The sequence below is a fragment of the Pantherophis guttatus genome, chromosome 13, assembly GCF_059756535.1.
Source record: "Pantherophis guttatus breed Tessera chromosome 13, ASM5975653v1, whole genome shotgun sequence".
Taxonomy (NCBI): Eukaryota; Metazoa; Chordata; class Lepidosauria; order Squamata; family Colubridae; genus Pantherophis; species Pantherophis guttatus.
The window spans coordinates 5685368-5700835 of record NC_142075.1 but is presented as its reverse complement, the minus strand read 5'-3'; the positions used below and the strand labels follow the sequence as shown (position 1 = coordinate 5700835).

Genomic DNA, 15468 nt, shown 5'->3' with positions numbered 1-15468 from the left:
TTTTGCTGCTTGTTTTGTAATCAATTTATCAGCTCTTATCGCTGCTGCTGAACATTTTATGTCCATAACGCTGCTTTTTTTGTTGGTTTCAGTTGGTTTATTTTATACATAGGTTTTACACACACAGACACACACACACACACAAACCCAATGAAATTATGATAACTGGGCAGTTTAAAAATGCAAGAGATGAACAGATCAATAGATGTCCTATCACTTTTCTGAAATAGCTGTGTTTCATTTTAAAATCAAGCATCTCTCCACAGTGGCTTTAAGTCAGCTACCACTTAAATAGAAAAATCATTATATTGTATTTTTCTCCTTTTGGCTCATCGCTTAATTCCTCCCCTCCCCATTTAAAAACTAGGACTATGAAAGCAGGGCCTCCCTCCTAAAGTGTTTAATACTACCTCCTTCAAAAGTATATTCAAATACCAGTACTTGAGGGAAGTGGCGGAATTCCAACTTGTTTACTACCGGCATGGCTTGGTGGGTGTGGTGTGGCTTGGTGGGCGTGGCAGGGGAAGGATACTGCAAAATCTCCATTTCCTCCCCACTCCTGGGGGGAGGATATTGCAAAATCTCCATTCCCAACCCACTCTGGGGCCAGCCAGAGGTGGTATTTGCCGGTTCTCCGAACTACTCAAAATTTCCGCTACCAGTTCTCCAGAACCTGTCAGAACCTGCTGAATAGGACCCCTTCTTGAGGGGCGGTCACAAAAAAGAGAGGGTCGACCTATTCTCCAAAGCAACTGTAATTCCATCCATTACAAGAAGTAATGGATGGAAGCTCATCAAGGAGAGATCCAACTTGCAACTAAGGAGATTTCCTGACCGTGAGAATGATTGATCAATGGAGCCACTTTCCTCCTGAGGTTGTGGGTGCTCCATCACCGGAGGTTTTTAAAAAATGAAATTGGACAGCTGTTTGTCTGGGTTGGTATAAGATCTCCAGCCTTCGGTAGGAGGTTGGACTAGAAGACCTCCAAGCTCCCTTCCAACCCTATGATTTTGTGATTCCATGAAAAAGCTCAGTAACTGTTTCCAAGACTTTCTCTGGTTGCTTCGTTTCAATAGTGATCTCAGTAGAAGCAAGTATGGATGTACACCAAATGCCGGAAAGCCATCAACATGGCCGCATTTATCCTCCTGAAGGATGCAGCTGCTTTAAAGCTCCAAATGCAGGTGTTTCATTCTCCTGACATACGTTACAAAAGCTTTATTTCAAATTCTTTGCCCAACCTATTCAAAACACCTTCCATTTCATTCCCTACGGACGCTATATTAAATCCTCCTCCAATTCCTGCCAGGCTCCCCCAGAACAATAAACTAGTAAGGAAAAACGGACTTACCCCAGATCTGTAAGTGGGGGTTTGTCCCTTCCTCTCCTGTAGCACATATATATTTGGGGTCCCATGAGGCTGCCATTGTTGAGATCAGCAGACAGTCCTGACGGAGTGACATCGATGCATTTGTATCCAGGAGGGACCTCTTCCCCAAGAGATTTAATTATCACCGCCACATCTGTGATTGGTTCTTTGGGCTTTGCGAGCTTATGACAAGCATCGTTGAAGTGAATTTCTTCCTCAAGTGGTTTAGAAATATCGGTTAATCCCGCCACCACAAAATAGTCAGCAACCCGAGATCCTCTGTCTTCCATCTTCCATTCCAGAAAGTTCTATCTGGCGAAGGATTAAAAACAACAAATAAATAAATAAATAACATAGTCAAGTTGACCATATGGAAGTATCCCTTAAAACCAGCAACTTAGGAGAACTATTACATGTTTGAGGGATGACTCGGCCATGTTCAGTTTAATGTAAAAGAGACTTTTTTCCCCTCCCCTCATCATGGAATAAAAATACACTTCAGGATTTCAGGATTTGGTTATACACTCAGGTTCCAGCTCCATTACAGTATATAAAGCCCAGATATGTCAATTTATCAACAGACTAGAAGCATAAAGGGCTTATCTAGCTGTGAACTCAAAACCCTCACATACTGCGCACGCACAGTTCTTTTTTGCAATAACAACAGAATTACTTATCAAGATATTCACTTTTCAGCCTTTTGCCTAAGATTAATCATAGTGTACACCGGTGTAAAAGTGCGCATAGTGAAGGCGATGGTTTTCCCAGATGCAATGTAGGGCTGTGAAAGTTGGACCATAAGGAAGGCTGAGCGCCAAAGAATTGAGGCCTTTGAACTCTGGTGCTAGAGAAGACTCCTGCGAGTCCCTTGGACTGCAAGGCGATCCAACCGGTCAGTCCTAGAGGAGATCAACCCTGACTGCTCTTTAGAAGGCCAGATCCTGAAGAGGAAACTCAAATCCTTTGGCCATCTAGTGAGTAGGAAGAACTCACTGGAGAAGAGCCCAATGCTGGGAAAGATGGAGGGCAAAAGAAGAAGGGGATGGCAGAGAACGAGGTGGCTGGATGGAGTCACTGAAGCAGTCGGGGTGAGCTTTAATGGACCCTAGAGGACAGGAAGACCTGGAGGAACTTTGCCCATGGGGCTGTGATGGGTCAGGCACGACTTCGCAACTAACAACAACAACAACAACACTGGTGTTTCTCAACCTGGTCGACTTTAGCATGTGTGAACTTCAACTCCCAGAATTCCCTAGCCAGCATAGGGGAACTAAAGCCCACGTGGTTTTAGAAACGATTGAGAAACGTATGTAAAATCACCATGTTGCGTTAGATGCCATATAAAACACACCACCAACATCGTTTTAAATAACGTATTGTACTGGGAACTTTAAGTGAAATTATAGCCTCAACCCTCAAAAGCAATTTGTGCCGATATAATGGAACTTCAATATTTTTTCAAACACAATATGGGCTGGGTAAGCAAATGCTTGTAACAGTTTAAATATAATGCAATCCAGATTAGCCCTCCTTCCTACTCTCCCTGACCCCCAAGCGTTATTCTGTACCAGTGGGTAAAAGAGGAATTAAGAAAATAACTGTATGCACTGCAGAAATATCAAGTGCAGAATGACAAATCGTAACTAATAATTTAAAAAGAAAAGAAGGGATATGCTAAATATATATTCTATTATTTTTCTCAAAGCACCTTACCTGGAGATTTCCCTTCACAATATTTCTCTGTTAATAGCAATCCTGTGGGGCAGCTTACACTGAAAAAGGATGACTAGCCCAGTGAGTTTTGAGGGGTGAGGGTGGGGGAAATGAACTTGAATTTAATGGGGCTTGCACACACACACAAGGGATAAAATGGATTGGATCCCACTAATCCCTATAAACAATAAAAAGATTGCTTATTTGTATCCTATGACTATCATTAAGTGTTGTACCTTATGATTCTTGACGAACGTATCTTTTCTTTTATGTACACTGAGAGCATTTGCACCAAGACAAATTCCTTGTGTGTCCAATCACACTTGGTCAATAAAAAATTATATTCTATTCAATAAAAAGAATAAAACAGAATAACATAATTCAAAGGGACCCTGGAGATCTTCTAGTCCAAAACCTTGCTGAAATAGAAGATCTTATACCATTCTGGACAAATCTTTTCTTAAAAACCTCCACTGATGGAAACCCCCAACTTCAAGATATAAGCCGTTCCATTGGCTAATTGTTCTCGCTGTTAGGAAATTTCTCCTTAGTTCCAGGTTGCTTCTCTCCTTGATTAGTTTTCCATCTGTTGCTTCTTATCTTGCCTTCTGGTGTTTTGGAGAAGAGGTTGACCCTCTCTTCTTTGTGGCAGCCCCTCACATACTGGAACACTGCCATCATGTCACCCCTAGTCCTTCTTTTCACTAGTCTAGACCAGGGGTCTCCAACCTTGGCAACTTTAAGTCTGGCAGGCTTCAACTCCCAAAATTCCCCAGCCAGCAAAGTTGGAGACCCCTGGCCTAAAATATCAATACCCAAATCCTGCAACTGATCTTCGTAAGTTTTAGTCTCCAGGTCTTTAACCAATTTCGTTGTATACATGATGTACAATGACAATAAAGGCTTTTGACTTTGACTTTAATTGTCTTAGTTGCTCTTCTCTGCACTTTTTATTTCTTTTATGGCATTGGGTGGTCTACTAGTGAGGCTGATAATACTAATTAGAGTCTTATTTACTCCTTCAGCATTAACCTACAGATTAACAGAGTTGGAAGGGACCTTGAAGGACATGTAATCCAACTTGAGGAGGAGACCTTACATTATTCCAGACAAACGCTTCTTCAAAATCGCTTCTTCAAAATCTTCCTTATCATACTGTATTCATTCATTCATTCCACTTTTCAGTTAATGTCCGATTTCTGTTGACAGTTCACCCCACAGCTGCCACCAAATAATTCTAAGGGATACATATAAGTACATGTGTACAGACACACAGACACACACAGAATGTAGTCACTAATTTCCACGATAGCCTCTAAACCCCACACCCACATTCTTATTGCATACCCCTTCATCCTGCTACTATCCACTATTTCCCCCCAGAAAAATCCCTCTCTGTCTACTTTATTTAGAAAGAGAGAAATCTTCTTTTTATCCACAGCTTAAGCAAAGGGAGAAAACATGGCTAAAGGCTTTTCCCAGACTGAGCATTGCTGATTCACTAAGTATTGAAGTCTTTAATCCTACATTAAGGATAAAGAATTAGAGAGAGAAGGCACGAAAGGAGAACGGAAGCAAACAGACAAAAAAAGGTGGACCAATGACTTTTCAATCGTTGCTCCTTGACTGTGGAAGCCCCACAGCTGATATCACAGCCTATAAAATAAAATAAACTTCAAACCAGCATTTAGCTTTCTTTAGTCTCTCGTTCGCCTCTACCTTTATCAGCACAATTGAGCCGGCAGTTCTGAGTTTAAAGCCAATCCCTTATCACTAGGGATTCTTCTCTTACCTGAGGCTCAGCTATCCCGGGGGGGGGGGGGGGGGGACACCTCCAACTGGTAAGGAAGAAGAAAGATGAAAGCCAAAGGCAGCTCCCCTCCTCTTCTCAAAGCTTATTGGAGAGCAGAAAACTCCCAGCTCCCGATTGGCTCTTCAGCATTTGAGTTTTCCTGGGCTTCTATTGTCAATTGTCCCATCACCTGGATTCCTTGTTCTTCAACTCTTCAATCTCCAGATGTTATTGGAACCGCGATTCTTACAACCGGACCTCCAAACCAGCAATAAACCAGTACAATTGACGCTGAACCTGCTGGATCTGTTTCATAGGTTCCACAAGAACTAAGCCTCGATACAATCAAGTGTATTTTTAAATTATGGCATGCCAACCTTCGAGGGAAGTCAGGGTGACATGTGTAGCCGTCACTCACCGCTTTCACTTCCCGCTTGTTCTCAAAGGACATAAAGAAAGGACAAGGACTAAGTGAAGACCCAAGGTTGCCTAATGACTAAAAGGGTCCAAGGGGGAAACGTTTCCGTCACTCGGTTGGGCAATGCTGAAGAACCTCTGTGTCTTCTTGAAGGACACTTCCTTCCCTTTTTGGACTTCCTATTCATCACTAAATGCCAAGAAGGGCCACTGATTTGCTCTGTCAGAGCAGTTAAGTGACATTCTTTAACAGTCAATCATTCCTTAAGTCAAGCCGGCTGGAAGAACGTATTCCACTTCTAAGGCTAGACTGAGAATGCCTTCACAAAGAAAGCAAGGAGACATCTACCGTTCGAGCCCATATTTATCAATAAATAAGATTCACTGCTCGGATCGCGTTACTTCTTGTCCTCCAGACAGAGAAAGCAGGACAAGAAACAACAGATGGAAACTAAATCAAGGAGAGACCCAACCTAGAAATAAGGAGAAGTTTCCTGACACTGAGAACAATGAATCAGTAGAACAGCTTGCCTTCAGAAGTTGTGGGCGCTCCCTCACTGGGGGCTTTTAAGAAGAGACTGAACAGCCGTTTGTCCAGAATGATATCTAGGGTCTCCTGGTTGAGTTAAGCATTGGACTATAAGACTTCCAAGTCCCCTTTCAACTCTGTTATTCTGTAATTCTGTTATTCTGATTCAGAGTAGGGATAAGCACAGAAAGCTTCTATTATTGGTTCTTTCAGCTGCATCGGTGCAGTCACAGCTTTGACTTAATAATAATTAAAAAAGGGTGGGATTAGCCATAAAGATAATTCCTCAGTGTGTGGGAAGGGAAGAGATTCCAACAGGATTTCCAACGATGACATCCCATCGCGCCTACATCATCTCTCTCCATGACGACTGAAAGGTGGCTATGTTGCTTCAGCCCCACTAATGTGGCACTTCTCCTCCCCCCCAAAACTCTGGTTAAAAAATACTCAGAATTGCCAGCTCAATTGCGCTGATAAAGTAAGAGGAAGACATAAAATATTTACGGGGTGATCCAAACAACACAAATAACAGACCATTTCTCAAAGAAGACGAAGCCGTTTCCATCTAAGGATGACCTGTTTGTTCACAGGGGAGAACTGGTTTCACCTTCCTTAATCCCTTGGAAGCTGATGCTATTTTATCAAACACGCTGATCTAATTGATTTAAAAGAGGAGACGGATGGGTGGTTGTTTTTTTTAAAAAAGATTGAAACAGAGGGACGAGATCTCAGATTCTTTCTCCAGATGCAATTACTCCCCTTCGAAAACGTGGCTCCTGTTGCAATGGAGGGGGAGCATTTGTTTAAAGCCAGCCAGGCTCTCTGGCAGAAAAAAAAAAAAACAGGGATGACTCATCCGAGTTCAACAGAGAAGCTTTTTCCCATCCGATCTGTATAAAACAAGCAAATCCTCCATCGAAATGGTTAATTCTCAAAACAACAACAAGGATTTCACCGAACTGCAGATTTTGTAAACCTTATTTAACGAATCTCCCCCCTTAAACAAACCTAATGATCTCCCTTTAACCTCGTGGGCTGATTATTGTAATTATTAAAAAGAAGAAAGCACATCATTCTTGTTTCTTCAAAATTACCATTTTCTCTAATCCTAGCAATTTTACACTTTTAAACAGAGAAAGAAATGTTCTCCTACCTCTCAGCGGAAGATCAGAGTCACCCTGCAAAAAAGAGAGCCCGTTCTCAAGCAGAAGATTGAAAGTTTGGGAAAAAATAAAACCCAGTAATGGTTACATCACAGCCTCCTGCTATGTCAGACAACAATTGCCTAATAACTGCACATTTCACTTCTGAGAAATTAAAGCGGTATATGTACAATGATGATTACATCAATTATAGCTTTTTATGACCATTTATTTGGTTGTGCAATTCCTTTCGGCTCTCTTCTTCTGAAAAGCGTATTTCCAACACTTTAACAAAAATCCATGTTCCATTTGTTATCCTAGGTGCAATGCATTTTAACTAATCAGAATTTCTTTCCAAGTTCATTTGTTCACTAGCTTTCTGTGTCCTATGCCTTTTTTGAAGACCCTCAGGAAATTAAAGGAGTTCCCCCTACTTTTATTCCTGGGGAGAAAGATATGTTTTGCCGAAGGCGGAGAAGGTTTAGGGAAGACCTTCCAATATCTGAGGAGGTGTCACAGAGAAGAGGGGATCAAGCTGTTCTCCAAAGCACCTGAAGGCAAAATAATAAGCAACGGATGGAAATTAATCAAGGAGAGAAGCAACCTAGAACTAAGGAGGAATTTCCTGACAGTGAGGATAATTAACCAGTGGAACGGCTTGCCACAAAAAGTTGTGGGTGCTCCATCACTGGAGGTCTTCAAGAAAAGATTGAACCACCATTTATCCAGGACGGAATGAGGATTTCTGCCTTGGCAGGGGGTTAGACTAGAAGACCGCCAAGGTCCCTTTCAGATTTATGATTCTATTTCTATTTCATTTACACATACAGTAGCAACCTACATAGCTGCCTGGTTCAGGAAGTAGACAGCCACCTAATATTCACACATATGGAATTACATAGATGAATGAATAGTATTAGCATGCCAACAATGTAATTAAGAAACACTTCAAAATACATTGTTGGTTATTGTATCAACTGGCCCTAAACCCCAACGCTGTTTTTTTCCCTTCTGTTCAACCCTGTCTTGATGATCAGACATAAAGTAATAGGATTATTTAAGACAGAAGAGCAGATCTTTCATCTGGTTTACCCCATTTTTTTCCTCTTTTTATTTGGTCAACATGAATTAAAAGGAACATATCCTAACTTCCATGGGATGGGGGGCATTCCAAATTTAAATTCTAATTTCTTTCCCTTCCGGTTGACAAGCAGAATACAACTACACGCACCAACAAAAAGGAGCCTGAGTGGCGTAGGAGGCTAATGCCTCCTACTAAGGCAGCATTTAACATCCAGCTGCCTGCAATTACTGCGAGTTCAATTCTCACCAGGCTCAAGGTTGACTCAGCCTTCCATCCTTTCTAAGGTGGGTAAAATGAGGACCCGGTTTGTGGGGGCAATAAACTGACTTTGTATAAAAAAGAACACTGCTTGGGGGGGGGCCTAAAGCCCTACTAAGCAGGTATATACAAAAGGATGAAGGCTATTGCTTAACGCATTGTAAGCCGCCCTGAGTCTCCGGAGAAGGGCGGCATATAAAAATAAATAATAAATAAATAAATAAATAAATAAATAAAATTTTTGTTTCTTATTGAAAACAAAACAAAACATACAACCGTAATGTTTATTCGATTGCAACAAGCCTGGGCTACAAAATCACCTTCCTTTGCGCCACAACCCAACAACCATCTCATTCAGCGAAGCACACCCAACCCATCTGTCAACCGATGCCGGATGAACTGACTGGCCAACAAATCTTACATCTTCAGAAGATTTAAATGTTACAAAGCGCAAGAATGAATTTCATCAACGTGGAAAGTAGATTACAAGAAAGGAAATCTTTGCTGCCCTTGACATTTTTTCGTGTGGCCTGCTGGGAAGGTTGCATTTTTCCCTATAAATAAATCTGGTACTACATTTCAGCGCAGAAGCCCCAAGGAAAGCTTTCATTATTCAGTTAACTTTGCCAGAACAAGACCAGATGTCAAGTTACAGCCTTATATGACTTCCCTCCCAAAACCTGTTATCACAACTGTACTCTCTTGGAGCCCTGCCTTGCAACTGAATAGCTTAGCTGCTCCCCTTAGTTGCTTCAGTTCATCCCCAAGATGAACTGAAATCAAAGGTGCCACTTGCCAGTATTTACTCCGGAGCAAAATTTAAAATATTTCCCCTAGATCAGGGGTCTGCAACCTTAAACACGCAAAGAGCCATTTGGACCCGTTTCCCACAGAAAAGAAAACACCGGGAGCCACAAAACCCTTCCCGTGCCTGACTATTTCTTGAGCAGCCACAAAACTAGCCTATGTAGTTGAATTAAACGTTCTGTTTTCTTCTGAAACTTTTCTTTTCTTGGATTTATCCATGGTTGGCCTACTGTGGGTTGAAAAGCTCAATAAATCATGTGCCAATGGGTGTCGCACATTGGCGGTTATGACGCATATTTTGAGTGACAGGGAGCCGCAGCAGAGGGGTGAAAGAGCCACATGCGGCTCCAGAGCCGCAGGTTGCTGACCCCTGCCCTAGATGATTGAGCCACAAGATCCTAAGTTAGGGGTCCCCAAACTTGGCAGCTTTAAGACTGGTGGACCAACTCCCAGAATTCTCCAGCCAGCATAGCTGGAGTCCACCAGTCTTAAAGCTGCCAAATTTGGGGACCTCTGTCCTAAGTCTTTATTTTTAAGAGTCAACACAAGATACTTAGATACTGCCACTTTATAATCCCTTGGTAAGACCACACCTAGAATACTGCATCCAATTTTGGTCACCACAATATTAAAAAAGATCTTGAGACTCTGGAAAGAACGCAGAGAAGAGCAACCAAGATGACTGGAGGGGCTAAAGGCGAAAACATATGAAGAATGCTTGCAGAAATTGAGTATGTCTAGTCTAGGGAAAAGGAAGAGGAGGGGTGTCATGATAGCAGTGTTCCAGTATTTTATTTTATATTATTTATTTTTATATGCTGCCCTTCTCCGGAGACTCAGGGCGGCTTACAATGCATTAAGCAATAGCCTTCATACTTTTGTATATTTTATATAGTCAGCTTATTGCCCCCACAATCTGGGTCCTCATTTTACCCACCTTAGAAAGGATGGAAGGCTGAGTCGACCTTGAGCCTGGTGAGAATTGAACTCGCAGTAATTGCAGGCAGCTGGATGTTAAATGCTGCCTTAGTAGAAGGCATTAGCCTCCTATGCCACTCAGGCTCCTGATCTTGAGGGGCTGCCACAAAGAAGAGGGGGTCAACTTATTTTCCAGAAGGCAAGACAAGAAGCAATGGATGGAAACTGAACAAAGAGAGAAGCAACCAAATTTCTTAACAGTAAGAACAATCAACCAGTGGAACGACTTGCCTCCACATGTTGTGGGTACTCCAACATTGGAGAATTTTAAGAAGAGACTGGACAGCCATAACAAGCAAAAGTCCATGTCCATTACCAAAATCAATCCCTCCAGGATTAGATCCTTGCTGTTCTCCATTTAATAACTGAGAAAATGAAAAATAAGAAAATATTGGATAGCAAAAGGTGGGACTAGATGTGAACTGTAATGTTTTTTTAAACTATCTAATGTATCATTTCACTAATTGGCTCTCTTCAAACATTAAATTCAAGAGCGAAATCCATACCTCCCACCCACTCAACATTTCCAGAATACATATGAAACATAAATCTTGACTGGGGTTGTGTCCAAGAAACATTTGTGCATTTTTAAAAAATAGAACATGAGATTAGCAGGGTTCCAAAAGCCGCTGCCATAATTAACAAGCTGTTAAGTGTTATTAGTATCTGGCCTGCTGATTTTTCTGGTTATTAAAGAAGGGATAACCATAAAAAATCCCATAGCCTTTACACTTTACACTGCTGCTCTGTTAGAGGAAAAATACTAATCACTAATCACTAATACTAATTTTGAAGTAACCGATATTATGTAGACAAGGGAAAGCATCATCAAGAGTTGGCACAGATAATGGCCTCAGTGGGCACATTCTGGGTACTATTAAAGGCAGCAAAGTGGAAAATGGGCCAGTTTATGCATGTACCTTTTCCTATCTTTTCAGTCCTCTCAACTGCAAGAGGAACGTTCTGATAAATTAAGGATTCATTAAAAGGGTGGGTAGCATTTGATTTTTCATCTCCGCTCGCAAACTGGATTGAGCCGCTGTGAATGATGTTTATCCAATCCACTCTAGCTATCAGTTTTATGCGGTTCAACTGAATTTGCAGGCCTACTGAGCAAAAACTTCAAAACATTTCTTTCTTCACTCTATGCAGTGAAACTTTTCACCACGTTTATGATGCTGCAAGAGTGCAGATCAAAGTCAATGTCAACAAATGATTTGTAGCTGTAGATAATCGCTACCTCGGTTCTTCCTGATCTTTGAGACTCCGATGATATAGCGATATCTTAAAAAGAAAAAAACAACAACAAAAGCTTGCTAAAACAAAGCTAAACCCAAACCCAAATTTATTCCTACACTCCAAAAATCCATTTATCATGCCATTTAATAATGCAAAAAGACATTGATACAGTTCCAGATCATGGACGAATAACAAACACTAAAGCACCTAACCATTTCTAACATGAATTTGGAAGTTATTTATCTAGTCTATTTCCTCTAATGTCAAACACTAAAAAAAAAAAATATCTAAAGGAAAGCTACTGTATCCATTGGAAACCAGAAAATGAAGGGGAGGGGGGGTGGAAATCACATCACGACTCTTCCAAACCAAACTGAGGCGTCTAATTTTAGATAGTTTAATCCCCTCCTTTACTCAACACACATTAAATTACAGCATATATACCATCCTCACTCACAGAGAAGAGTAAATGAGGGAGTTAAACGGAACCAATCAGTTTTGCATTTCCTGGGAGACTGGTGAAAAAGATGGACTGCTGGGGTCTCACTGGAACCCCCAAATTGTTCCAGAGCTCTGGACAATTCCCATTCCTTTATTACATTCAGGGTGGATAAAAATCAATGATTATTTTTTAAAAAATCAAAAAAATCAGATTTTTTTGACTTAAATCGATTTTTTTGACTTAAATCGGATTTTTTTGATTTAAATCGGATTTTTTTTATTTTTATCGAATTTATTTTAATAAAAAACTTTTGGGGTAAAAATCTATCGTAAGATAGTTTTCTATTTAAGATACATAAATAATTTAGTTTATTCAGCATGAAATGGAGCTTAGTTATGTAGCATGAGGCTGTATATTCTGCAACACTGGGACTATCGGTGAGTCAACAGTGGGTCAAAGGAGTAGCAGAGATGACAATTGCTCTTTAAAAACTATGATTTAAATCGAGTTGATTTAAATCAAGCCTTTTTACTAGTGATTTAAATCATGATTTAAATTGTGATTTAAATCAACTCGATTTAAATCAAATCCACCCTGATTACATTGGCCATTCCTAACATGCCTTCTAATACTGACACTTCATGTTCAAATCTTTACTACCGTCGTAGATCAGCATAACCACTTGATAATTTTGAAAGGTGTTCGCAAAAAGTAGTGTTATTAACCTGCTTCCTCCCAATTTTCCAGTCCCCAGTAAAAGCTTTTTCTATCCCAGAACTTTACCTTGTGTATCTCACTCTCCCCATCTTCACCAAATAGTATCCTTCCTTCCAATATACTGTAAATTCAATTTGGAGCAAATAGCTTCCCCCACTACATATTTCACACATTTAAATATATTCTCCGAAGAAGAAAATCTTTTTGGACCTAAAAATTCACATGCGACAGTTGATCTTACAGAATTAGAATTCAGTTTCTCCTGTGGACGTGTTTATAAAAGACCAACAGAATTACCTATCGCTATAAATACAGCCATTCCCAAATGCCTAAGCCTGTCATTGTGCTGTTCATACAATCATAACAACTCTAGCAGTTAAACTCCCAGCTCTATTTTCCAATAGCAAACTTCCACGTGTCGAATTACTAATCTTATGTAAGTTATCTCAAAGACAAAGAAAGAACCTTTTTTTCCAAAAAAAATAAATAATCGTCCTAAAAGGCACTCTGAAAATACCACCGCTACTACTTACAACCAGTAATAATCCTGTACTAAAAATACTATCAAAGAAAATCTTTTTCAACCTCTGCTTCAGTCTCGGGTAATAAAAATCAAGCGTATTTATTCCTGTTTCAACACAAAGCAAGAACTGCTTACCTAATTTTCAGGTCTGAAGCCGGAGTAATTTAAGCATTTATGCTATACATCCCAAGAAAGTTAAGGATTTCTTCTTGTACACAGCAAAATGCCAATATTCTAAACTGTTTTTATCTTCCTTTACTGAAGCATGTGAATCTTCTGCTTCTTTACTGTACGGAACAGAAGACTCACGCCCTTCAATATAAATGAAATAGGATATACACAGTCAACATTTAATTATCATTCTACATACAAGGAATGGGATAGTTGCAGCCAACCTATAATTATAATTCTACATAAATGGAACCGGATATATACCGGAGCTGTTATGTTTACATGAAATAGGAACACGGACTGCATTTAGCAAAAAAGCAAAGCTGGCATTTTCACCCAAATCATTTTTGTTTGGAAGGAGCAAGACGGCTCTTAAAATTCGATGACAATAAAATAAAAGAGGCAAACCAGCTTTCCTGGATGTGGTGGGGAGAGAGGAGGGGAGGAAGGGTCTAAAATGCAGGTTGAGTTCCCCCCGCCCCCGGGGAAACTCCGCACGGGCGGACGGGCATCGACTCGTACAACTGCCCTGTGCCTGATTTAAAATGCCTGACAAAATGAGAATTTAGGATAGGTATATTGAGATGAAAAAAGCTGGAAGAAGCAACTCTGTTGATGGAGAGTGGGGGGGAGTCGGAAGATCATAACATCTCCCACCACCAAGTAGGGTATGCTTGCATTTGTAGGGTTTTCAAGAAGAGACTGGACAGCCATTTGTCCAGAATGGAATAAGGTCTCTTGCCTTGGGCAAGAGGTTGGACTAGAAGACCTCCAAGGTCTCTTCCAGTGCTTTGATTCTATGTCTCCCAGCACATCAGGAGGGGGGGGTCCATATGGCTTTCCTTTTGTGGGCATCTCCAAAAAGGGGAAACCCCTCCCCTTTTCCCAATGCCCCCCCCTCTTTCCCAGGGATTTCCCCTCGTTGCCCTCCTAGGGGGAACCCCGAATGAATGAAACCTGCCCCATCATCCACACCTATCCTCCAGCTTCTCCTGCTGAGCTACCCTGGTAAATGCCCATGGCTCTGGATCGGGCACCTCCAGGTCCTTGTGTGCCCTAAGAGATTGGGGGGGGGAGGCAGTGCCAAGGCTCCAGCATGGCAGGGATGCAGGGGGAGGCTGAGAAACCTGCTCCCCACCACCCCAAGGATCATCCTAACAATCGTCATCCCAGTCCCGGTGACATCAATAGCAAATAACAATAGTAATAGTAATAGTAATAGTAATAATAATAATAATAATAATAATAATAATAATAATAATAGCAATAATAACAATAAGAATAGTAATAGTAATAATAGCAATAGCAATAATAGCAATAGCAGTAATAATAATAATAGCAATAATAATAATAGCAATAATTACCAGTCAATCAACCAATCCATACATCCATACATACCAGTCAATGGTATTTGTGATGCATTTTTGAATGTTCAGTTGACTGAGTTTCATATTTCATGAACAAAGATAATAGCAATAATAATAATAATAATAGCAATAATAGCAACAACAATAACAACAATAATAATAGCAGCTTATTATTGCTAGGTCCATTAATAGGAGTAGCAGCAGCATCCCTAAAGCCAGGAAGGCTCTGCATCCGGACCACCAGCTCTGGTGCCCCCCCATGAACCCCCCCCTCCAGAAAATGGTGAGGGTCGCCGACCTCCTCCCCCCAGGAGACCTTGGGGGGGCTTCAGCGCCCCCTCCCCCGGGGACCCCCACCACCACGGGGCGGCCGGCTGCCCTCCCTTGTCCCTCCCCCGCTCACCTGAGGCGGAGGAGGCCAGTCACGGCGCCGGCATCCCGTCACGCACGGCTCCGCCACCAGCGCCACCAGCGCCACCAGCAGCAGCCGCCGCCACCGCGCCTCGCGCCCCGCCGAGGAGACGCGCGCCCGCCGCCATCTTGGCCGAGGGGAGGGGCGCGCGGGGGAGGGGGGCGGAGCCACGGGCGCCCTGGAAACCGGCCCGCCTGAGGAGGGGGAGGGGGGAGGGGCCCCGCGGGCGCCCCTCAGTTATGATGGGGCTGGGGGTGGGCTGAGCAGAGCCCCCTCCCCCCTCAGAAGGAGGGGGTTTATAGAATCCCCCCCCAGAGGAAGGGGAGATACGGTACTAATCACTAATGCAGGAGAACGGGTCTCTGAGCTTGCTTGTTTTCTTGCAGACGTTTCATGACCCAACTAGACGACGCCATCAGTGCGAGAGGGGAGTTGTGGAGAAGGAGAAGGAGAAGGAGAAGGACTAACAGCAACAACTGTGGGGTCCTTGGTGCTCTCTGAGCTTGG

At 42.0% G+C, this 15468-nt stretch overlaps 1 protein-coding gene across 6 annotated transcripts in view; it reads right to left on the bottom strand.

The window, feature by feature from the left end:
• Positions 1–15132, bottom strand: part of DENND4A (DENN domain containing 4A) — a 103458-nt gene extending 88326 nt beyond the window's left edge. For 2 of the 6 annotated variants that reach the window (XM_034435445.3, XM_087877777.1), the window contains exons 1-2: positions 14953–15132; positions 1353–1682 (exon numbers count right to left, since the gene is read on the bottom strand). In XM_034435445.3, the coding sequence (XP_034291336.2) occupies positions 1353–1660 (308 nt within the window). In that variant the 5' untranslated portion in view covers positions 1661–1682; positions 14953–15132. Of the gene's footprint in view, positions 1–1352; positions 1683–6974; positions 7046–14952 lie in introns of those variants that run through there. The other 4 variants (XM_087877778.1, XM_087877779.1, XM_034435447.3 and 1 more) reach the window with 3 other exon arrangements.
• Positions 15133–15468: the final 336 nt, after the last annotated feature.